The 25,318-nt window shown below is 37.7% G+C and overlaps 1 protein-coding gene across 1 annotated transcript; it reads right to left on the reverse strand.

The window, feature by feature from the left end:
- Positions 1-1,178: 1,178 nt before the first annotated feature.
- Positions 1,179-24,890, reverse strand: LOC142612525 (uncharacterized). The gene is made up of 11 exons (XM_075784609.1): positions 24,719-24,890; positions 24,309-24,628; positions 24,110-24,188; positions 23,921-24,015; positions 23,347-23,451; positions 23,175-23,254; positions 6,632-6,722; positions 6,452-6,559; positions 6,106-6,192; positions 1,641-1,709; positions 1,179-1,542 (listed from the first exon to the last, which is right to left on the reverse strand). Exons 2-11 carry the CDS (start codon positions 24,528-24,530, stop codon positions 1,414-1,416), a joined length of 1,065 nt encoding a protein of 354 aa, XP_075640724.1. The 5' UTR covers positions 24,531-24,628; positions 24,719-24,890; the 3' UTR covers positions 1,179-1,413.
- Positions 24,891-25,318: the final 428 nt, after the last annotated feature.

The following is a 25,318-nucleotide window of genomic DNA, read 5'->3' on the forward strand; positions in this document are numbered from 1 at the left end:
GCATCGACTATCATCTCTCTCTCTCTCTCTCTCTCCACTTTTCTCCTTTATCATCATTTTATACTCTCACTTTACTATTCTGATATTAGCATTATCAATTCTTACTTTAACTCTCGTTAGTCACTTTTTGCTTTCTCATTTTGTTAGTATAAAGAAATTGTAAAGTTTCATGTATTTCCATTTTTTTTTTTTTTGTTATGTCGACATATTCAAGTTTTCTTTTTATTATATTTTGTATAATTTAAGTTTCTTTTTTACCGCCCTAGAAAAAATTCCTAGAGTTGACACTACCACCGTAGTGGGGTTTTGGATGGGAGTTTGGGATTTTGAGGATTTGGGTCTCAGTTTGTAGGTGGTGTTGGATTGGCTTGATTTATTCTTAATGTAGGATAGGTGTCGTGCTTTGTTTGTGATTCAGGTAGCTTGGGATGATAAAATTGTGCTTTGTTTGTGATTCAGGTAGCTTGGGAAACTTGTGTTGGTGATGGCTCCTGTTGGAAAGGAAAGAATAAGAAAAAGGCAACAAAAAAATAAAATGAGTTTTATAGGAATTTTTATTAATTTTAATATATAATCCCCCAAGTGCTAACATCTTCCGTCCACCCAACTCATGGAACAAATTGAGACATGTTTCATACTCAAAAGGGTTTCTAATTTCAAAATTAGAAGAATAAAGAGTCCAATTCATTTTGATCCAATGTTTGATGAGATTACATTTTTCCCAAAGGGGATTATTACTGAGAACAAGAAACGAACAGCTCCATAAGATCAAAAACAAAGGAACACACAAATGTCGACCCTAAATTTGGCAGCATAGAAATTGGAACTATAAAATTGGGATCATATCTACGTTGAGGCATCACCATATTTCTAAAGATGGCCTCCAATTCCAAATCTATAGGCCTAATCTTTTGCTGCCAAGCACAGCCTTGGTTCTGCATAATCAAGTTTTGAATAGAAACACAACCCCAACCCACCTTCACAAAAAGAGGACTAATCTCTGCCAACCATGTTTTCATTTTAGGAAGCACTCAAGGTTTCTCAGTGACGTCTTCCTACATGATTGCTAGCAAAACCATCTCAAGGATGAAGTACAATCTGACCTCACAGAGTCTATACCTTGATTTCAACTTTACCCAAAGAGGTGACCAAATAATATGGCCAAGTACTACACAAAATCATAGAATTTGCATCACATTACGGTTCTGTCAAAATGCATTCGTTCTCACACTTAAAAAAAATCAATGCTACATCATATATAGGTTAATGGGAAGTTAAAACGAAGATTTATGAAGCAATTTTTTACAGCCTTAGCTTCAAGAAGCATGTTTGAGATTGGGACCAAGAAAAGCATTACAAAAATGGGATCCTACAAAAAGCTTTAGGAAGAAGATGATAATTAGGGATGATCTGTTACAGTTCCTGCTTGCTCTTACTTCTTTTCATCTTTGCCTTAAACCTTGACTTCGCCATGAGTGTCTGTACTGTATTTGAAAAATTCCCAACAGCCATTAAAACCAGAAGGATCCCACAAAAAAATACCTGCCAACAACAGCTTTCTATCAATAAACATTACTTCAGTACATAAGAGGCAAGAATGCTATATCATTTGGCTAAAGTTTTTTTGTACAGTAACTTACCTGCCATTCAGAAACAACCCCAATGAATGCAGTCTTGAGTAACAGTAGTCCAACATATGCCTCGAAACCCTATATCAAGTCCAAAAACACAAAAATATACAAGCCACAACTAAACTCAGGTCACTGTGCTAACTTCAACAAATTTCTTTATAACAAAAATGAAAATTTACTCCTAATATACTGCCATCCAGGTGGCCATCATCTTCTTGATATATTTTTAGCACAAAATAACATTTAAGGCCCAGTTTGTTTAGGCATTAACATTTTTCAGAAAATATTTTCCTCATTTTAGGGCGTTTGGTGCAATTAAAAAACTTGGTCAAACCAAAATCATTTTGTGTGAAATTACATTTATCTCCTAATTTATTTATAAATTAAAAGGAAAAAAAAATGTAAAATACATTCCATTTATTTCATTTCTCTTCTCCTTTACATCCAAACACATATTTTCTTTTCCTTTTATTTTCCCTCTCTTCCTTATACTTTTCTCTTCTCTTCCCTTCTCTTCCCTCTCACCAAATATAGCCCTAAAATACCACAAAATCTTCAAAATGATAAAAGAACTCCAAATTTCCCAAAATGACCAAAATACCCATCAAGAGCTTCACAGTGAGATTGTCCCCGTTGGGGTGGTGAATAATCTAGATACTTTGGCTAATGTCCTATATTGTAGAGTGGACAGTTTGCCTATGAAATATTTGGGGATGCCGTTGAGATCTTCTTTTAAGTCAGCCTCGATTTAGAATCCTATTTTGGAGAAGATGGAGAAGAGGCTTTTTGGGTGGAAGCGTCTCTATTTATCTAAGGGTGGTAGGCTCATGTTACTAAAGAGTACTCTCTTAAGTCTCCCGACATATTTTTTATCTCTCTTTACTATTCCTAAAGCAGTGGCGACTAGATTGGAAAGTATTCAGAGGAATTTCCTTTGGGGGTTTTCTGAGGGTGGCTTCAAATATCCTTTAGTGGCATGGGATAAGGTGTGTTTACCCGTTGAGATGGATGGGTTGGGGATAAGAAAGGTGGTGCCGTTTAATCAGGCTTTATTAGGGAAGTGGCTGTGGAGATATGGGCATGAAGTTACCCGCCTATGGTGTTGTGTTATCTCTTCAAAATATGGCGAGGGTCAAGGGGGGTGGAGGACAAATGTTTGCAGGAGGTCTCATGGGTGTGGCCTATGGAGAAGAATTAATGAAGGATGGGAGAGCTTTTCTAAGCATCTGTCTTTTGTAGTGGGGGAAGGCACTCGTATCCGCTTTTGGCATGACAGGTGGATTGGTGACGCCACTCTAAAAGTTCTTTATCTTGAGCTCTTTGTGTGTTTAGCAGTCAAGGATGTTTGTATCTCTGAGGTTTTGTGGATTCTAGAAGGAGGCAATGTTAGAGTGTGGAACCTAACGTTTTATAGAACTTTTAAAGATTGGGAGTTGGCTGCTTCGTACTCTCTTCTTCGGCTTATCCAAACTCGTATTCCTCAGGATAGTAGGAGAGATACCCTTTACTGGCGGCTTAAAGGGGATGGTAAGTTTGACACTCGGTCTTACTACATTGCGATCCGGGGTGCCTTGAATTATTAGCTTCCTTGGAAGGGGGTTTGGAAACCGAAGATCCCTAAGCGCGTGGCGTTCTTTCTGTGGTCTGCTGCTCATGGTCGAATCCTCACTTTGGATAACCTTATGCTTAAGGGACGCCCTTTGGCTAATAGGTGTTGTATGTGTTCCAGTGACGGGGAGTCAGTTAACCACCTTCTTCTTCATTGCCCTGTTACCCATTCCCTATGGACTTGTTTGCTCCAGGCCTTTGGTATCCTTTGGGTTATGCCAGAATTGGTGGCGAGTTTGATAGCTTGCTGGCATCAGTGGCATGGGAAGCATAAGTCAGAGATATGGAACTTGGTCCCAGGGTGCTTAATGTGGATTGTGCGGTTGGAACGAAATCGTTGATCCTTTGAGGACAAAGAGAAGACGTTGGTTGAGTTAAACTTTTATGTCAGCATAGTCTTTTGGAGTGGTCTCGTTGTTGGGGTTTTATTAATTGATCTTCTCTCTCTGAGTTTTTGTCCTCCCTTAGCTTAGTTTCCTGATAGACTTGTTCTTGTTGTTCAATATCATGAACTTCTTGTATATCTTTTTACTATCATTTATAAAAGCTTTCTGATTACCTATAAAAAAAAAAAAGATACCCTTAAAAACTCTAAAATAACATAAATACTTATAAAATCTCCAAAATGATCAAAATGACCGAAATAACCCCTAAAACCTCCAAAATGACAAAAATACCCCCTAAAACCTCTAAAATGATTAGCCTAAAATCTCAAAAATAACAAAAATACTGTCAAAACCTCTAAAATGATTGATATACCCCCGAGCCTACAAAATGAGGGGAAAAAAAGCCTTGAAACCTTCATAGTGACTCAAATCACGGAGGGACCCAGGATTTTAATCTAGCAAAGGTCGGAGTATTAAGAAAAAAAAAACTCCAAACAGGCATCCATATAGTATTAAAAAATTACAAATAGTCAAAATCATTGTTTCTAAATACATTGAGGTGCAATCATTTACCAACAAAGACAAAAACAAAAACAAAAACAAAAACAAAATAATGTTTTTTTTTTTTTAATCCTAGGCTGGCTAGGATTTTTTTTTTTTTATTATTTAAGTTAGAGCATTCACAGTGGTGGTGCTAAAAATGTTAGCTTTTAGCACATCAAAAAGCTACTTTATTTATTTTACCACCTCACTTTACAATACACTCAATATCAAATGTTTTATTTTTTTATCACTTCATTTAAAATAATATAAACAACTCATTAAAATAATAAAGGAAGCAAGAGAATTTGAGTTTTTTTAATTGAAGGAAGAGATATAATTTCAATAAAATATTATATTTTATTTTTAACAACTTGCTATAGTTAACTGATATTTATACCAATTTAATGTAGTTGCAAAAAAAATAGCTTTAGCTTCTCCAATAACACATGATTTTTTGGTTCTTTGGTGATTAACTACTTTTTTTTATTTTTGCTAAAATACAATCATCATTATAAATGTTTTTATTATTTTTGTTAAGTTTTTGGGTTGGATAGTGGCTATTTGGGTGAAGCTACTTAGATTTATTGAGGAGAATGGAGCCTAAGGTTTTGGAAGGGAGCCAAACTACAAAAATGAAATATATATAATACCTAAAAAAAAAATTTGGACTCGGGGGCCGAGCCCCCACCTGGGTCTGTCTGACTAAAATATCTTCAAAACCTCCAATATGACTAACATGCCTTTAAAACCACTAAATTGATCTCTCAAATGTGTAAGTTTAGTTAATAGTTTCTATTGCTATCCACACCAAAAAAATAATAATAATAATGTGTGTGTTTGGCTCTAGCTTATTTTACTATTCAGCTTATTTTTGCTACTATTTATGAGTCCCACTACACTTTTTGGTACTATTTATTGGTCTCATTATACTATTTCAGCTAACTTTTATCTTTATTTATAATAATTTCAACAAAAAGTTTTTAGTTTCAGCAAAATAAGAAGATCCCAAACAAACCCTAATAATAATAATATCTTTTGTTAATTGCTATATTAATCTTTTTTTGTAGCAATCTTATTTTGATTGTGCTTCTTATTGTTATTTTCAATAATTTTATTTTAATTGTGCTTATTTTTCAGGCTGATTTTAGTGTTTCTATATTAATATTTTGGGTAAATTCCATTAACATACCTTGAAGTTTGGGTTAATACTAACTAGGTCCAAGACTTTTCAAAACTGAGCAATTTGTTCCCTAAAGCCAACTTAGTCCCAAAGACAATTGAGGAAAAATGACTAACTGACCTAACAGTGTTTAAGGACTAAGTTGGCTTTAAGGACCAAATTAGTTAGTTTTGAAAAATCTTAAACCTAGTTGGCATTAGCCCAATCCTTAGATATGTTAATGAAATTTACCCTAATATTTTAAAGTGATGAGTAAATTTATGCCAAACAGCGAAAAATGTTTTCCAAAACATTTTCCAACAGGAAACATTTTACAGTGAAGGAAAGGGAACTATGCCAATCTCCCCCTCTATCTTTACCAAATATAAATTCGGCCAACCCTTAGTTGACATGACTTCTAGGTTCCCAAAACAACCTTTTCATTGCAGCTGTGTATAGGTAATCAATTAATATCATTGCATGTCATGCAAAACACATAAAGGTGTGACAGATGCAATAGGTTATATTCAACTTTAAATGAATCATTGAAAAAAATATGCTCAAAAAAAGAGGCGCAATCCTAAAACATGGAATATATAAAGGAAGTGCCAAATAAAAAAGAAAGCTAATAAATACAGAAAAAAAATTTATCTAAGATTCATGCTAAACAAGGACTCTAGTAAGTTCGATGTAGAGAATGACACAGTAACTGAATAATTTAAGTAGCATGCTTTCTGTAAATGTTTAACAAGTAATGACCAAGTTTTGCGTACATCACCTGCAAAACGAAAAGAATGGGACACAACAACCACAGTTGGCCATCCACACCAGCCGTTTCTCCCCAGACAACATCCATCCTCTTAGCCTGAAAATAATAGTAAAATAAATATTGGAACCATACGTTCACATATATCTGAAAGAAAGACATTCCTCATCATTCTTGTCATTCTAACAAAGAAGATTCATAATAGCAATAACATGGAAGATCAAAAGAACAAGGGTGGGGATGGGGGGCAGGGTGGACCAAAGACTAGGGATCAAAATGTATAAAAGGGTCTATATTTAATACAAAACATAGAATGACAGGCAAATTTAAGGGGCAAAGACAATTTGGGGGATGGCACCTTTCCCAATGCAATACGAGTATAGAGTCTCTGGCGTTGATATCTATTTTGTAAAAGCATCGCAACCCCTTGCATCATAGCCCATTGTAGGAAAAGTTGAACCCCTCTCTGCACAAGATTTAACTGATAACTATATACAGAACCAATGTTATTGTTAGCACATTGTTAAACAAAAGTAACCTGCTTTCGGGCACAATTTGGTTGTCCTTTAATCTCCCAGGTGAGACTAACCAGGGCCATAAGCATAGCACAATAGTGATGATAAATCCACCTGCAAAATCGGTGTGTTTGTAAAATACTCAGTGTGCTGTGCAACACAGCCAAAACAAAGTGCCATGTCAAAGATGAAGCACTGATAAAGAAACTGAAATATGTGCCATTTAATGTGCATTTTGACAGAAATATAATGTTGATATTTCTTTTGAGGTAAGTATAGAAAATTTTATCAGGGAAAACAGGTAGATCCCTAATCAGAGGAAGTACACAAGAAAAGCCCCTAACTACAAAGAGGCAAGATTAACTCTAAAAGCTCAAGGCATTTGCAACACCCAAGAAAAAAACTGGGGCGGGGGGTTAGAGGACATGAACCAGACATCAATTTAAGTCAGTACAATAGAACAGAGCCAAACTTCCTTTTTTTTTCCTCTCAAGTGTCTGAAGTCAGCCAAAGTCAAACTCATACAGAGCTTAATCCATCATCTTTTGAGTAAGCTTCGTGCTTGCTTAGTTCAATTGACAACCTAGTATTACTGCTTAACATAACACACCTTGTTGGAAGGGATTCACTAAATCAGGGGATTGGAGCAATCAATTACATTGATAAGAAATTCATATTCAAAATAGACACGTAATAAATTGATGGTTGAACTATTTTCAAATTCTTTTTTTTTTTTTTTATATAAGTAACAAGGTATGTAGCCCAAGTACACAAGAAGTATACAATAGGTACACCCACAATTAAATTCTAAAGTTACAAAGATAATCAAATCTAATAAGTTTGAAAATGAAAATAATCCTGACGCTGTCATCCATTTAAACATGTATCTGAAAAACAGCAGTTTCAAATCTAAAATGGTCATTTCACACCCCCTCGAAGCTTCTAGAAATCCTTATTTGCCTAATGCTCTAATGCACCACATTAAGCAATAAGGAATCACCTTTCATAGAATTTCCTTTTATTTTGGAATAAATAATGAACTTTATTGAGACCAAAAACAGTCAACAAGAATTTCTGCGTTCCAACATCAACCAAATCGACCTTCCCAACAAGCTAATAAGTCTAACTCCCTCTGCATCACCCATTGAGCCCCAAAAAGGCTAAAGACCATAGTCCACAACTCTAAAGCAAGTGAACAATGGAGTAAATGATCAATTGTCTCCCCATGCCTTTTGCACATACAACATCAATTCAGCATAATAATATTCTTTTTTCTCAAGTTTTCTATTGTTAAGATTCTCCCCAATGTGGCAGTCTACAAAAAGATAGCAACTCTTGCTGGACTTGAAGGCTTCCAAATGCTTTTCCAAGGAAAATCCACATCTTGATTGGAGTTAAGGCTCTGTAGTAAGATTTGACCTCAAACTCTTTTTGTGCATATGGCTTCCAACAGAGTTTATCTTCTCCACCTACCTAGCTCTAATAGTGAATATATTAAGTCCAAGAAAGACGAAATGGACTCCAACTCTCAATCATGTATTGTTTGTATAAAATTCAAAACCCAATGAACACATCCATTGCAGTTCTGTAAATGATTTGCTACTAAACTTTCCCTATCTCGTAGTCTCAGGGTTGATGGGGGTACTGACTTCAGACCAGGAAAGTATAGAGGGCTGAATTATTCAGTTTTATAAGAAATTATTTACAGAACATGAAGCCATTCACCCTCAACCGGATGTGTTAAAATTTTCCAAAAATTTCTGCTGACAAGGTTGTGAGACCTTTTGATGAAGCAGAAATATTTGGGGTGGTTAAGGATTTTGAGGGGGACAAAGCTCCTAGCCCAGATGGTTTTTCCCTATGATTCTTCCAGACTTGCTGGGAAGTTATCAAATTAGATCATTTGGAAAATTTTCAATTCTTTTATGAGAAAGGTCAATTTGAGAAAAGTTTAAATGCCACCTTTATTTCTTTGATTCCCAAAAAATCAGATGCAATGGAGGTGAATGATTTTCATCCTATTAGTCTGATAGGTGGGGTTTACAAAATTATTTCTAAAATACTTGCTAATAGGTTGAAAGAGGCAGTTGGAGATGTTATTTTGGAATCTCAGAATGCCTTTGTCAAAAATATGCAGATTCTGGATTTTGTTCTTATTGCCAATGAGTGCCTGGACAGTAAGTTGAAATCAGGAGTTCCGAGGGTGTTGTGCAAGTTGGATGTGGAGAAAGCTTATGATCATGTGAATTGGGGTTTCCTTATCTATATGCTTGAGTGGTGTGGTTTTCCAGAAAAATGGAGAAAATGGATTCTCTTTTGTATATCCATGGTTAAATTCTTAGTTTTAATGGAGCTCCTTGTGGTTTCTTTGAGAACTATAGAGGTTTACAACAGGTTGATCCTTTGTACTTATTGTTGTTTGTTATAGTTATGGAGGCGGTTAGCAAAATGATGGACAAGGCAGTGAGGGAAGGTCATTTGTCTGGTTTCAGTGTAGGGTACATCCAAGGATGATCACTCACAGGTAACTCGTCTTCTTTTTGCAGATGATATATTGATTATGTGAGATGCTGATCTTGACCAGATGTTTCTGCATTTGATTCTATCATGGTTTGAGGTCATATCGGGTTTGAAAATTAATTTGGAAATATCTGAGTTAGACCCAGTGGGAGTGGTTCCAAATTTTGAGCTGCTAGTAGAAGCTTTAAGTTGCAAGCAGGGTTCTCTTCCTATGAAATATTTAGGTCTTCCATTAGGTGCGAAATTAAAAGAGAAGACAATCTGGAATCCCATGATTGAGAAGGTGGAAAGGAGGTTAGCGGGATGGAAATAATTGTATCTCTCCAAAGGGGGAAGAGTTACTTTCATAAAAAGTACTCTATCCAATTAACCTACTTATCCTCTTTTCCTTTTCCCAATTCCGACAGATGTAGTGTATTATATAGAATAACTCCAACGGAATTTTCTTTGGAGTGGTTTAGGAGATGAATCAAAAAAAAAAAAAATTTAAAAAGAAATGAGAGGCCCGGCTACCTCAAATTAGTCAAAAATTTAGTTTCCAGTTTTTGTTTTATTTCTGTTTTGGATCGATATGGGTGGATTTCGCAGTTTTTTTATTGAATCGAAGTTGTTTCAATTGGTGATTGAGGAAGGGGGGAACTTTTTCTCCCTTAAGATTTTTGAACGAGGGAAGTATTTCATGCACTCAGTTTTTATGGGTAGGAATGCAGCACGTTGGTTAATGCAGAGCTTGGAACAAATGGTGTTTGGGGTCAACCCCAAACATTTCTTCACGCTCAGGGATGGAGACTCCGCCTACACAGTGCAACGGGGCTCTAACCCGTTTGGGCAATTTATTTTAGTAACAGAGTTAAAAGTTGGCGGGATGAGAAGATCGATCATTATTCCTGCAGGCAAGGCACAACAAGGTTGGAGGGCTTTTGGAATTGAATTGCGGAGAATGTTGGAACCTTCTCATTATGCGTTGGGTTCAAAAGCTCTACCGTACAAGGCTAAGTTGGGTTCAGAGATTCACCCTTCTCGGTCCTTTGCTGAAACAGTAAAAGCGTCTGTGCAAGTAAGGAAGCATTTGCACCAGCCCTCCATTAGAGAGACAGAGAAGTTCCAAGTAGTGGAGAACACAACGCAGCCTCCGAGAGACGAAGTGGGGATTCAGGTGGTGGCTTTTGAAGTTCCGGCTGATAATGCTATACCGATTGCCGTGAGTGGTGTGGAGGGGAGCCACCGTAGTATTAATGGAGATGCTAGGTTTAAGGAGAAAATCCCGGAACAAAATAAATTCAGATTGAATAATTTGAATTTGAAAGATGTTGATTCTGGCAAGGAGCGTCAAATTAGGAGGTTTGGCTGGTTAAGGAAAGGTTTGACTGTGGAAGTAAATGAATTTGGTAAGAGGCGGGTGTCTTGGCAACGTTATAGGGGAGATAAGCAAACTGTTAAGTGGGTGGCACGTGAGGAAACTTCTGCCCAGGTTGTGAATAAGGGAATGGACAATGGGCCTTCTGAAGCCCATGCAGTTAAGAGTTGTTCAGGCCCAATGTTGACTAGCCCTTTTATTTTTGAGGTAGGGGCTTGCTCCAAGCAATCAGAACTTAAACCCAGCCCAGGTATTACGGGCCCATTTGTTGAGGATGGTAAGTTAGAGTCAAGCACCTCAGGCCTGAGCTCAATCTCGAATGGTGCGAGTGTCCCAGCGAGCTCGGTGCTTGATCCTCTACCACCAAGGAGGACGACGAAGGCTCCGATGGTCAACCTGGGCTCGAATTCTCCCATATCGGCGCCGGAAGTCCCTGGCGGGAGTGGGTCTAGCGTTCAGGTGAGCCCGAGCTGCCTTACCTAGTCCCCTACCGTGCCGATATTGACATCGGAAGTGGTGCAGGCTGATTGCGAGGTGGGTTCATCACCGTTAGCTCCGATATGTCCTTCGGTGGAGCCGGCAGAGATGAAGGTGATGTCTTCAGGGGACCTGATAGAAAAGTTGGTGGAGATGTCGTCATCTCTGACGAAGACGAAGGAGGAGGATGATGATTTGTTGGGTCCGGAGGCAAGGGCGACGGAGCATGAGGCCTCTGATGGTAAGGTGGTATTTAATCATTCTCCCACTATTAGGGAATTGGTCAGTGATTTGGACAAATCATGGGGTGATTCCAACGAATGGATGCTACAATTGCGAGATGGTCGACAAGTAGTGATTCCGTTATCTCTATATCGTTCTCCAGAAAGTGTGTCGGATTGCTCAGTCACTGATGTAGAGGCTGTAACAGGTAATGATTCTTTTATCATTGACGGTCAGATGGTTAGTTAGGCAGAGGACTGTGATGGGTTAGTTGATTCTTGGTCTATTGTTAAGGAGGCAGAGGAGGAGATGGGCGATTTTGATGAGAGGTCGATGACTTGGGAGTGTAGTGGCAAGCCGTTAGATGTGGTACCTTTGGCCACAGAAGTTCCTTTGGAGTTGGAGTGTAGTTCTGAGCGGGGGGTTGGGTGTATGGAGTCGGGTGATGGTAATAATTTATCACAATGGGTAACAAATCGGATTAAGGCTTTTAGAAAATCAGTGGACACTTCGTTGGAAGGTTTTGAGGAGCAGATTACGGGATTGCTGTTGGCTATAGAGGCCAGGAAAAAGGATAAAAAGCTTAAGGCAGTAGATGATCAAATGAAGCACGGTAAGTCGGGGCAGAAAGGTCAACGAGAGTTGAAAATTTTAATGACATCTATGAATGTCAAGGTTGGTTCAATGAAACCGAGGAATATAAGTAAGGAAAGGGCTGTGGTGGTTCATCAACGAATTTGAAGATTATTTCTTGGAATGTTAGAGGGCTGAATGATAGGGATAAAAGACTTCGGGTTCGTAATTTGGTCAGGAGATGGAAGCTAGATGTTATTTGTATTCAAGAAACTAAAATGGAGTTGATAACTAGAGATGTGATTCACAGTTTGTGGAGGGGTCAACATGTCAATTGGTCTTATCTAGGCTCTTGCGGAGCTTCTAGAGGGGTGTTACTGATGTGGGATACACGGGTTGTGAATAAAGAGGAGGAAGCTGTGGGGCGATTTTCGATTTCTTGTAGATTTACTAATGTGTCAGATCAGTTTGTTTGGGCGTTTACTGGCATTTATGGTCCTAATTCTGTGAGAGACAGAAGGTTCTTATGGGAAGAATTAGTTGGTTTGAACAGTTGGTGGAATGTTCCATGGTGTGTGGGTGGTGACTTTAACATGGTAAGGTTTCCTTCTGAGCGTTCTGGTTCAACCTCTTTTACTGCTGCTATGCGGGAGTTTTCCAATTTTATTTCTGAGCAAGGTCTCATTGATATTCCGCTTCAAGGGGGATCTTTCACTTGGTCTAATACTCGTGAAGTTGCTTCGAAGGCTAGGCTGGACAGGTTTTTGTTTTCTGCAGATTGGGATGATAAGTTTCCATCTGTTTCTCAACAACGCTTGCCTAGGCTGTTATCTAATCACTTCCCGATTGTTCTTGAGGGTGGTTCCTTTCAGAGCGGTAGGAGGCCATTTAGATTTGAGAATATGTGGCTGAAAGATGAGGGTTTCGTGGAGAGGGTGCGATCTTGGTGGGAATCTTATAATGTCCAAGGAGCTCCGAGTTTTGTGTTGGCCAATAAATTGAAGCTCTTGAAAAATGATTTGAAGAAATGGAATGTGGAGGTTTTTGGAAATGTTGAAGATCGGGTGAGAAACTTGTGGCAAGAGCTTAGTGATTTAGAGATGATTGAGGATAGTCAAACTTTAGTTGTGGAGGAAAGGCTGGAGTTGGAGAGAGTTCGAGGTGAATTAGAAAAAGTTACTTTGATGGAGGAAATCTATTGGAGGCAGAAGTCTAGAGTCCTTTGTATTAGAGAAGGAGACAGGAATACCAGATTCTTTCATCGTATAGCTAACTCTCATAGAAGATTTAATTCCATTGATAGGCTTATGGTGGATGGAGAATTGTCTTCAGATCCGGAGGCTATAGTTGGTTGTATTTCTCATTTTTATAGGCAGCTATATGCTGAAACTGTGGCTCATAGACCTTTATTAGATGATGTGGAGTTCTCTTGTATCTCGGAGGATGATGCACTGTGGCTAGATAGGCCTTTTGATGAGGAAGAGGTGTTTGGGGTGATTAGTGATTTTAAGGGTGATAAGGCTCCTGGCCCGGATGGCTTTTCTATGGCGTTCTTTCAGTCTTGCTGGTGTTTTTTGAAGGCTGAAATTATGGCAGTGTTCCAAAATTTTCATACTCAGGCTGTGTTTAAGAAGAGCCTTAATGCTTCTTTCATTGCTCTTATTCCCAAAAAGGTGGATGCTGTGGAGATCAAGGATTTTCGGCCTATTAGCTTAGTTGGTGGGATTTATAAGATCATTTCTAAAGTGTTGGCTAATCGTCTCAGAAGGGTGGCACATGGGCTTATTTTGAATTCTCAGAATGCATTTGTGAAAGGTAGACAGATATTGGACTCTTTTTTTATTGCTTCAGAATGCATTGATAGTAGATTGAAGTCAGGTGTTCCAGGAGTGTTGTGTAAGTTGGATGTGGAGAAGGCATATGACCATGTGAGCTGGGGTTTTTTAATGTATATGCTTCAGCGCTGTGGGTTTTCAGAGAAATGGAGAAAGTGGATAATGTGTTGCATCTCTACTGTTAAATTCTCCATTCTGATCAATGGTAGTCCTCCTGATTTTTTTGGTAGTTCTAGGGGGATTCGGCAAGGGGACCCCTTGTCTCCGTTGCAATTTGACATTGTTATGGAGGGGTTGAGTCGTTTGTTGGATGTGGCTGTTACTTCTGGTCAGTTCTTAGGCTTCTCTGTAGGTAATACGGCTGGCAACTCGGTGATCGTGTCTCATCTTTTGTTTGCTGATGACACTCTTATTTTTTGTGACGCTGATTCTTCGCATATAGCTTGTTTGAGAGCAATCCTAGCTAGATTTGAGGAGGTCTCAGGCTTAAGGATTAATTTGGGAAAATCTGAGTTGGTTCCTATAAGGGAGGTCTACAATATGGATGTGTTGGTGGGGATGCTGGGTTGTAGGCTATCCTCTCTTCCATTGAGATATTTGGGGCTACCGTTAGGAGCTAAATTTAATGAGTTGTCAATTTGGAATCCTATTTTGGAGAAGATGGAAAGGAGATTAGCAGGGTGGAAGAGGTTGTATCTATCTAAGGGGGGTAAGGTAACTCTTATTAAAAGTACTCTTTCCTCCTTACCTACATACTTCCTTTCCCTTCTGCCTCTACCTGGGAAGGTGGCAAATCGTATGGAGAAGTTACAACGAGATTTTTTGTGGAGTGGTATTAATGGTGACTCTAAATTACACTTGGTCAATTGGGCTCAGGTTTGTAAGCCGTTGCAGGTTGGAGGGTTAGGTATTAGACGATTGAGGAGTTTTTATGCTGCCTTGTTAGGAAAATGGTTATGGAGGTATGGCATGGAGACCGATGCTCTATGGAGGAAGGTTATTGAAGTGAAATATGGGAATGATTGGGGTGGTTGGTGCACGAAAAAGGTGACCAGTGCTTATGGTGTTAGTTTGTGGAGACATATTAAGAGTGGTTGGACACGTTTTTCTAAACTTCTTCTGTATGATGTGGGGGATGGTACTCGAGTGAAGTTTTGGAAGCATGTATGGTGTGGAGATCGTACTTTCCAAGAGGCTTTTCCAGAGCTCTATTGTATTAGTAGAACAAAGGATTCTTCAGTAGCGGAGGTTATGTGTTGGTCTGGTGGGAGGATTCATTGGGATGCTAAATTTCGTCGTCCTCCACAGGATTGGGAACAAGAATCCTTTGATCGGTTTATGGATATGGTCTACTCTTCGACAGTACGGGGTTTGGGTCCGGATCGGTTGTGTTGGAAGCCAGCAAGGAGTAGAGGTTTTGAGGTTAGAGGATTCTATCTTTCTTTCTACCCTCCTACCATCTTATCCTTCCCTTGGAAGTTAATTTGGAAATCGAAGGTTCCTCCAAGGGTAGCTTTCTTTTCATGGCCTGCTTCTTTAGGTAAGATTTTAACAACAGATAATCTTCGCAAACGACGTGTGCTAGTTCTGGATTGGTGCTATATGTGTAAGAATTGTGGGGAGTCAGTGGATCATCTTCTTCTTCATTGCCCCACTGCTTGTGAGTTGTGGTCGTTGGTGTTTTGCTTATTTGGAATTCATTGGGTTATGCCTCAGAAGGTTATTGAGTTGTTTGAGTCTTGGCAGGGTAAGTTTGGAAGACATAGAAATATAGAGTTGTGGAGAATTGTGCCTCATTGCTTGTTATGGTGTATTTGGCGCGAAAGGAATGAGAGATGCTTTGAGGGCTGTGAACGCTCTATAGTAGAGATTAAGTCTTTTTTCCTACACACTCTCCTTGATTGGAGTGTGGTTTTTTGTCATTTTTCTTGTTCTTCCCTTCCTGTTTTACTTGATCGTTGTAATCTTGGTTATTGATTTATGCCCCCATAGTACATTCCCAATGTACTCGGGTTGGCTGTTCTTCATTTTTTAATAAAATTTTCGTTACTTATCAAAAAAAAAACCTTCATGTGGTGAACCGGTCCAAGGTGTGTTCTCCTATTCAAGCCGGGGGTTTGGCAATTAGAAATTTGAGATGCTTTAATGAAGTGCTATTGGGAAAATGGTTGTGGAGATTTGGGTTTGAGAAAGATGCGCTATGGAGAACAGTGATAAGGGTTAAATATGGCAGTGAGGAGGGAGGTTGGTGCTCTAATTTTGTTTAAGGCCCTTATGGGGTGAGTTTATGGAAGACTATTAGTAGTAGCTGGTCTACTTTTTCTTGCTATATTCAATTTGAGATTGGAGATGGGACTAGAGTGAAATTTTGGTATGACATCTAGTGTAGGGATAATCCTTTGAGTGTGTGTTTTCCAAAGTTATTCCGAATCAATAGTGCTAAGGACGCTTATGTGGCTGATCTCATGAAGTTCCCCAATGGGGTTCTCTATTGGGATATGGAGTTCTTGCGTGCTATTCAGGATTGGGAATTGGAATCTCTGTCTAACTTTATGGATGTTATATAAGGAATCTTGTTGAGGGGTACTAGTGAGGATAAGAAATGCTGGATAATTGATTAGAGAAGGGGCTTTAAGGTGAGTAGCTATTATCAGGCCTTATTGGGGGTATGCAATCAATCTTTTCCTTGGAGAAGCATTTGGAAGCCAAAGGTTCCTTCCAATGTTGCGTTCTTTTTTTGGACTATAGCTTTGGGGACTATTACGACTATTGATAATTTACGCTTGAGGAAAGTGTGAATTCTAGATTGGTGTTATATGTGCAAAAGGAATGGAGAATCAGCAGATCATCTTTTATTACATTGTCCTATTGCTTTTGAGATGTGGTCTATGGTGTTCACCTTGTTTGATATCTACTGGGTAATGCCAAAGGCCCTGTGAACCATATCTCCACAATGACTTCCCTAAGAGAGCTCCATTATACTATTTCAAGTTCCAAATGGTCAAACCCCCACCTGGAAAAGGTTCACAAATTTTATCCCATTTAATTAAATGAAATTTAGACTCTTCACCTAAACCCCTCAATAAAAATCTTGCTATAAATTTCATTAAATCGGAGTCATTTCCATTCCACCGGTCTTTTTTCCATATTTCTAGAATGGTGATCCAAATGATCTTCTCTTTGAATTTAAAATCAAAAGGAAGGCGTAAATATTCCATTGGTACATTTTGCACCCCAAAATAGTCACCAACTCCTCTAGATCATGCACATTCCCAATTGGAATCAACCGTGATTTTCCTAGGTTAACTTTTATACCAAAGACAACTTTAAACCAAGTAAAAACATACCTCAAGTGCAAAACTTTATTTGAGTTAGCTTCACAAAAAATCAATGTGTCTTTTACAAAGAGAATACAAGAAATCATCAATAGACTATTCTCCAAATTGATGATTGTAAAGCCCGATAAATACCTACCTACCTCCTTCTGCCTACTTTTTACATTCTGCTCAATGCCTCTATAACAATAACAAAAGGCAACCGATTTCCATTGATGAAGATTGAAAAGCAAACTGTAGATATGCAAAACTTCTACAAAACAAAACCCATCTCCTACATTTTGTTGAAACCCCACATCTTCTCAACAAATAATGAGAAAATCCCAATTTACATGGTCGTAGGCTTTCTCCAAATCAAGTTTGCAAAGCACTCCAGGCCTCCTGATTTTGAACTGCTATCAAAGCATTAATTAACTCTTACAATAAAATCTAAAATTTGCTTCCCCTTCACAAGGGAATTTTGAGAATTTGAGAACATTCTCTAACACCAATCTTAGCTGATTAGCCAAAATTTTAACAAGAATTTTGTGAACTCCACCTACAAGGCTAATGGACTGAAATTCCTTCACATCAGGTGTGCCATACTTTTCTGGAATGAGAGCTATAAAAGTTGCATTAAGACTTTTCTCAAACTAACCCTAATTGTGGAAAGCCTGAAACACCGCCATAATATCAAATTTAATTATGTTCCAACTTCCAACATGTATTGAGGAAGGTAAAAAAAAAAAAACCACAGGAATGCCATCTGGCCTAGTTCATTATATCCATTCAAGCTCTTGACCACACCACACCTAAAACTTCTTTTCAAAAAAGTCTTTCCAAATGCTCAGCATCATCTTCAGTTATAGCTGAAAAGTGTATACTACCCAGCAAAAGGCGCCTAAATTCTTCAGTTATAGTTGAAAAGTGTATACCATCCAGCAAAAGGCGCCTAAATTCTAATACCTAACTTCACAGCAAAGGATTTCACCATGTCAATACTACAGTTATATATTCATAGGAGTATTTCTTGCGGAATTTTGATTGAGGGTGAGTTGGCATTTAATGTTTGGAAGTATGTAAATTGATTCATAATAAGTTTCTCATTTGTTCTCTAATTTTATCATACTCCATCAAAAAAAAAGTAATACAAACTACTTTGCAGGAAGTAGTTCAAAAATAGGTTTAAATTCCTCTAAGTTGCGCTTTTCCTCAAAAATTCAATAATTTAATGCACAACTTGAGGGAGAGTGTAGGAGAATATGTTCATTCTCCAAAGAATGAAGACTAAATCAAAGAATTAATTTCTTGGAGTAAATCAAGAGACTGAATAAATCAATTAATATGAAATTCAAATTCAAATTATACATGTAATAAATTGCATGGTTTTAAAAACCGGAATGATCAAAGAACCGGAAAAGAGACTGGTTCCCGGTTTTTTTGGTTTTGGCCGAACCAGGTGCGGTTCCTAGTTGAACCGTCCGGTCCGGTTTTTAATAGTTGGCCTATTTCAAATTCTATAAATCCCATTATAAATATGGGTGGCCTTGTTATGTGTTGTCTATCAAGTGAATGAAAGACATAGGCATTTGGGTTTTGGTGCTCACTTGATAGAAAGATAAAGGAATTTGGGTTTTGGTGTTGTGGACTTTGGTCTTATTGACCGAATAACAATAATATCTTCCATTCTCTTTCTCATCTACGACCGAACCACGTTAATATCTTCCATTATTCTTTTCTCATCTTCTATTTATTTTCTATAGTATTCCAAAGTATGACACTTCTCATTCATAGAGAACTTCCAAATCATCTAAGCCTCACCAAACTCTCATGGCTTTGCTTAATACAAGAAATCAAAGGTAGTATCTATCCATTCCAATTCCCAATCTTGCACTGCTGTACAAATCACAAATTCCAACCAAAACAAGTCTGGAGACTAATGGAATGTCTAAAACCCAAACATCATGCCAAAAGCAAAGTCTCTAACCATCCCCAACATCAAATCTGACATACAATTAAACAACCATCCCCACTCTTCCAACCTCACCTCACCCCTTTCATAGAATGGCTAATTCCAATAGAAGAAATAACGGTATTGAGAGCCTTATATGGAATCTTGTCTTCCAATCAAGATATGATTGCTGATTGTATTAGTCAATTCTTTATGAATTTATACTTTGAGCAACAAGTTGTTCAACCATTCCCAAAAGTCTTGGTATTTCTAAGGATATCCGGTGATAATGCAAATTGGCTAGATAGACCCTTTGAGAAGGCAGAAATTTCAGATGTCATACAGAATTTTAATGGTGATAAATCGCCTGGACCAGATGGGTTTCCAATGGCTTTCTTCCAAGCTTGTTGGGGAATTCTCAAACCTGATCTTATGGTTGTATTTCATCATTTTTTTGCTAAAGGTCAATTTGAGAAAAGTTTGAATGCAACTTTCATCACTCTCATCCCTAAAAAAAATGCAGCAATTAAAGTCAAGGATTTTCACCCCATTAGTCTTGTTGGGGGGGGGCGGGGGGGGGGGTTATAAAATCATTGCTAAGGTCTTAGCCACCAGATTTTGCATGGTCATGGAAGATATGATTTCATCTTCACAGACTGCTTTTGTGAGGAATAGGCAGATTCTTGACCCTGTGCTTATTGCTAATGAATGTCTTGACAGCAAATTGAAAACTAGTTTGCCAGGGCTACTTTGCAAATTAAATGTTGAGAAGGCTTGTTACTAGAACAGGGTGGGTTCTCTGCTAAATGGAGGCGGTGGATTTTCTTTTGTATATCTACAGTTTGCTTATCTATTCTGATAAATGGCTCTCCTTGTGAGTTTTTTTAGAGTTCCAGGGGGTTGAGACAAGGTAACCCATTGTCTCCTTCGCTGTTTGTCTTGGTTATGGAAGCCCTTGGGGGAATGTTGGATAAAGTTGTCCATGATGGTCACATGTCAAGCTTTGGTGTGGGTCGTTTAGAGGGGGAGATCTTTGGCGGTGTCTCATCTTCTCTTTGTGGATGACACTTTAATTTTTTGAGATGTTGATCTGGATCAAGTTTTGTTTCTCCGTATGATCCTCATTTGGTTTGAGGCAATTTCAGGTCTAAAGATAAATTTGGGCAAGTCAGAGTTGGTTCCTATTGGTATGGTGCATAATTTTCACTTATTGCTAAATGTCCTTGGTTGTAAACAAGGTACTCTTCCAATGAAATATTTAGGTCTTCCTTTGGAAGCAAAATTCAGGATTAAGACGCTAAATTCAGAATTAAGACAATATGAAATCCAATTCTGGAGAGGATAGAACGGAGATTAGCAAGATGAAAACGTTTGTACTTATCCAAGGGAGGCAGAGTCACTTTAATTAAAAGCACTCTATCTAATTTACCCACTTATTTTCTATCTTTATTTCCTATTCCTACTACTGTGACTAACCGAATTGAGAAACTTCAGAAAAATTTCTTATGGGGTGGCATTGGTGATAAACCAAAATTCCATTTGGTTAAATAGGCTACTATTTACACTCCCATTGCTTTGGGTGGTTTGGGGATAAGGAAAGTAAGACTTTTTAATGAAGCTTTGCTTGGGAAGTGGCTATGGAGATTTGGGATGGAAAGGGCTGTCCTTTGGAGGCAAGTGATAGCGGTGAAATATGGTTGTGGATGGGGTGGCTGGTGTACTAGGCCTATTAATGATCCATATGGTATTTGGATTGTGGAAAAATATTAGTCGAGGATGGCCTTCTTTTTCTCGCCACATTCTATATGATATTGGGGATGGGTCTAGGGTGAAATTTTGGCAAGACCGTTGGTGTGGTGAAACATCTCTTGCAATCAGCTATCCTAAATTGTTTAGATTTTGCCGAGATCAGGAGGTTAGTGTGGCCGAGCTTATGAAGTTTGATAATGGAATCCTGTTTTGGGATGTAAGTTTCTTTAGGAGTGTGCATGCTCGGGAATTAAAGGCACTGGCTAGTTTCATGGATATCATATATGGTACTTCGGTGAGAGGGTATGGTGAGGATAAGATGTTCTAGAAATCTGATAGAGAGGACTTCATGGTTAAGGATTATTATAGTCTCTTAGTGGGCTCTAATGACTATTGCTTGCATTGGAAAAGCATTTGGAAACAGAAGATTCCTTCTCGAGTAACTTTCTTTGTTTGGACTGCTGCTTTAGGGAAATGCTTAACGATTGACAATTTACGAAAAGGAAGGCTTGGATATTGGATTGGTGCTACATGTGCAAGTGTAATGGTGAATCAGTTGATTATCTTTTTCTTCATTATCTGGTTGCAATGGATCTGTGGGCTATGGTGTTCGGTTTGTTTGGAGTGCAATCTGTAGTGGGGCTTCTAGCATGTTGGCAAGGCAGATTTGGCCTTCATCGAAATGGGTATATATGGTTGATGGTGCTCCATTGCTTATTGTGGTGCCTTTGAAGGGACAGAAATAGTTAGTACTTGCTTTGAAGATAAGGAGAAATCCATATCAGACTTGAAGCTATTTTTCTTTAGCACTTTAATGGATTGGTTGGCTGCTTTGCGGAACCAATCATTTTTATCTTTTCTTGATTTCTTAGATTCTTGTAATTTTTGTTCTTGATTGTTTGACCCCTCGTACGCTCCCTGTGTACTAGGGTGTTCCCCTTTTATGATATCAATAAACTTATTACTTATAAAATAAAAATAAAAAAAGATATTTTCAAGCCAATGAGAGAGATGGCAATATCCAATATTTTCAGAATACACATTTCAGTACCATGTATTATAATATACAGTCCCTTTATATTTTCAATCAGATTCTATATTTATTCAAGTCAAATCACAGATTTTTCCTTCCACCTCTCATCATGTACGCAATACCTAGATTTTTTTTATTGGTAAGTCACTTATGCACCAAATGGGTAAATACCTAGATTAAATCTTCTACATCAACATCCTTTACCAAGAATACCTGAGATATCCAACACAAACAATATAAAAAGTGCATTTACCAGGTAGTGACACAAACAAGATACCCAAAAGTAGCTTGGTAACAGGATATAAAGCCTCTTTTCTTTTCTATTTTTCTTTTTTTTATAAATAACTTAACTTTATTGGAAAAACAAGGCCAAAGTCTACAAGAAGTATACTATGAGACCATCACAATCAAAATCTCAAGTTACAATGATCAATGAAATAAAGAGACGTAAAAGAAATGTAACCCAAAGATGACATCCAATCAAACAAACCGACCTTGCCAAGAAGAAAAAAAATCCAAAACTCTTTTTGGAATAGCCCATTGAACTCCAAACAAACCAAATATCATACTCCACAAGTCAGTAGCTATAGGACAATGAAGGAGTAGATGGTCCAATCTCCCTAGAGTTTTTGCACATATAACACCAATCTATCACAACAATACATATCTTCCGTAGTTTATCAATAGTAAGAATTTTTTCCAATGCAGAAATCCATGAAAAGAACGCAACTCAAGGTGGAACCTTCAATCCACAAATAATTTTCCATGGAAAAGGCACAACTGTAGTAGGCATCAAAGAACTGTAATAACCTCCCACTCCGAAACCACTTCCGTGCACCAACCTCCCCCCCCCCCCTTCCACACAAGTACTACTTCACCTCAATCACTCTACACCATAACAACTGTCTCTCTATGCTATATCTACACAACCACTTCCAAATAAGGCTTCATTAAATTTTCTTAAATTTCTAAAAGCCAGCCCCCCATACCACATTGTCTCTGCATCTAGTTAGGCTTCTCTCTCTCTCTCTCATTGCTGCTTGAACCTCCTTATTCCACTACCAAATCTCCTTAGTCTATCGCTCACATCCTTTAGGTTTATTGAGTACTTCTTTAGCCACTTTTTTAATACAACTAGCAATTTCATTCCACATCTTATCTACATCTTCGTCTAGATCTCACTTGCCTTTTTTTATAAACACATTTTGTTTCTCTCCCTTCAAACCCCACCACCTAATTTATGGGTTTCCAACCATGCATAGACCTTCATAAAGGAACGAGTAGATCCAGATAAACTGAATATTAACTAAAAGGTCATCCAAATATAAGTCATCACTAAAATGAAATTGTGATGTTTTCTAATATGTAATATATATAAAACCATTGTTCACAGAGTGTCAAACCAGTTTGTTCTAATTAGGAAAGTAAAAACACAAGAAACATGCTATCAAAGCCCCATATTATGACAAAAAGCATGATCATTGTTTATTTAGTAGTAAAAATTGAATGCCATGAAAGATTGTATGCACTTTTACCATGGACGAATATCACTTCCGTTCACTCTCAAAATGTTTTCTCGCAATGCCAAGCCAGTGTAGAGGAACAAAAGCCAAGCCTGACAAAGTGCATGTTCAATATTAAATATTAAAAAAATATATATATACAAATCTTCAAAATCAGGGCTCAAAAACTTAATTAGGGAGATACCTGGTACAGCTGAACGGGAAAAGCTGGCAAGCATCCATCCCAAATCCAAGACCTTAGAATAAGAAGCACTGATGGGAAAAGGAGAAACAGAAGGGCGGTTCTATCCTGGTCCAAAGAGATAAAAGAGAGTTTTTAGTGGAAGCAAGAAGCTTCTTTGATTGATATTCTTTTAGGTTGCATTTGAATATGAAGATTTAAATCAAGGGATTTGAAGAACAATTGCTAGTATTAAATGATTAATATGAATTTAACAACACTTGATTGATTGAGCTTTTTTTTTTTTTTTTTGATGAGCTAGTAGAACTTCCCTATACTGTACAACAATCCTCACAATAAAAAGTAGTTTGCTATTTGATACTCTATTCAAGTCATTTAAACAAAATATTGAAAATGCAACTTCTTAATTTTTTAATTTGTTCCATCCAAATGAAGCATTAGGCATTATAATGTGTTGCGGAAGAGGATGAAAAGAAAACATAGCGTAGAAGAGTATTTGTAAAAGCAAAAAAGGCAGAACAGAATACGACAAATAAGAAAAAGCAGGAAGAGATAGAGATGGAGAAGAAAAGCATACTCTGTAACTGTTGTACTCCTCTTTAACCTTTAATTGAACGTCTTTTTGAGAGGCACGAACATTAATAGGACCCAGAAACATTTTCAAAAATCCCCCTACAAATCAAATTCATTTCAATTTCAATAAACAAATAATATAAATATAATTATAAATATAAAAATAAATTCGGATTGGAATTCCAAAAGTTGCCTTGAGTTTTGGGAGGAAGGAAAGAAGCGGCGTCTCCATCAACCATGATACATCTCGCTCTCTGTAAATCTTCTTCGAGCTGTTCACAAATAAAAATTAATGAGAACAAAAGAAAAAGAAAAAAAGAATGGGAATGGGATCCAAAGAGGAATGAACATGCAAAGAGAGAGAGAGAGAGAGAGAGAATAATAATGATTGCCTTGTCTACTAACTTGGGATCGAGAAGGTGGTGGTTATGAGAGAGGAGGGAGCGGAGGTGTCGAATGGAAGAGTCGAGGGAAACGACACGGTTACGGAGGGATTGGTGGTCGGAGGAGGCCTTAGAAATGAAAGACGAGGCGGAGTCCTGAAGCTCCTTAGCCTGCTCCACCACTCTTCCTATTTCTTCCTCCACTTTCTTTGCCGATTCCGATTCCCCCATCTCTTCTCTTCGATTTCCCCTCTTTTTTTTTAATTAACTACTGAGAGTTATTGTAATTCGAATTGGAGATTAGCAGAGAGACCCAGGAACTGGCAGCTCTACAAAAATACAAAATACTCTCAATCTCAAAGACAATTAAATGAACCAAAAAAAAAAAAAATATGCTTTTGCTACTCACAGTCACTCACCTTTTTCAGTTCTCACGCACTCTCTCCCATTCGTTTTGTTCTCTCTGGTTGTGGGAAAGAGAGATTTACATACTCCTCAAACTGGAGCTGCAACTGGAGTCTGGAGGTAGATACCCATTACCCACCATTTCTTTTCATTTCTACAAATCGTGTACACTCCAGACAAACAAACAAACCTCCGGAGGGTATAACTGTAATAATACCCTTTACCCGCTGTTTTTTTTCTTTTTTTCTTGGAATTTTGATCTTTTTTTTCTTTCTTTTTTTCTTTATTTGCCGAGAGAGATCTAGGACTAGGACTTGTTTGGTAAGATGATTTTTTTTTTTTTTTTGCAAACTATAAAATGGTGGGTACTTGAATATATTGTTTGGTTGATCTTCTTTAAATACAATTTTTAGAAAATTATATTCTATTTTTCTTATTCAGACCAGAATTTTGAAAATAACCGAGAGGTTGTTTTAAAATACAAAATACGTTTTTAATGACATAGTTGTAAATAAAATAAAAACAATAGACCTCTACAAATTTGTCCAAACTCTTCTACCTCTTAAATTAGGGGTCTGGAAACTATTTTCAATTTCAATTTTTTAAAAATTATT

This window comes from Castanea sativa, chromosome 1 (assembly GCF_040712315.1).
Source record: "Castanea sativa cultivar Marrone di Chiusa Pesio chromosome 1, ASM4071231v1".
Classification (NCBI taxonomy): domain Eukaryota; kingdom Viridiplantae; phylum Streptophyta; class Magnoliopsida; order Fagales; family Fagaceae; genus Castanea; species Castanea sativa.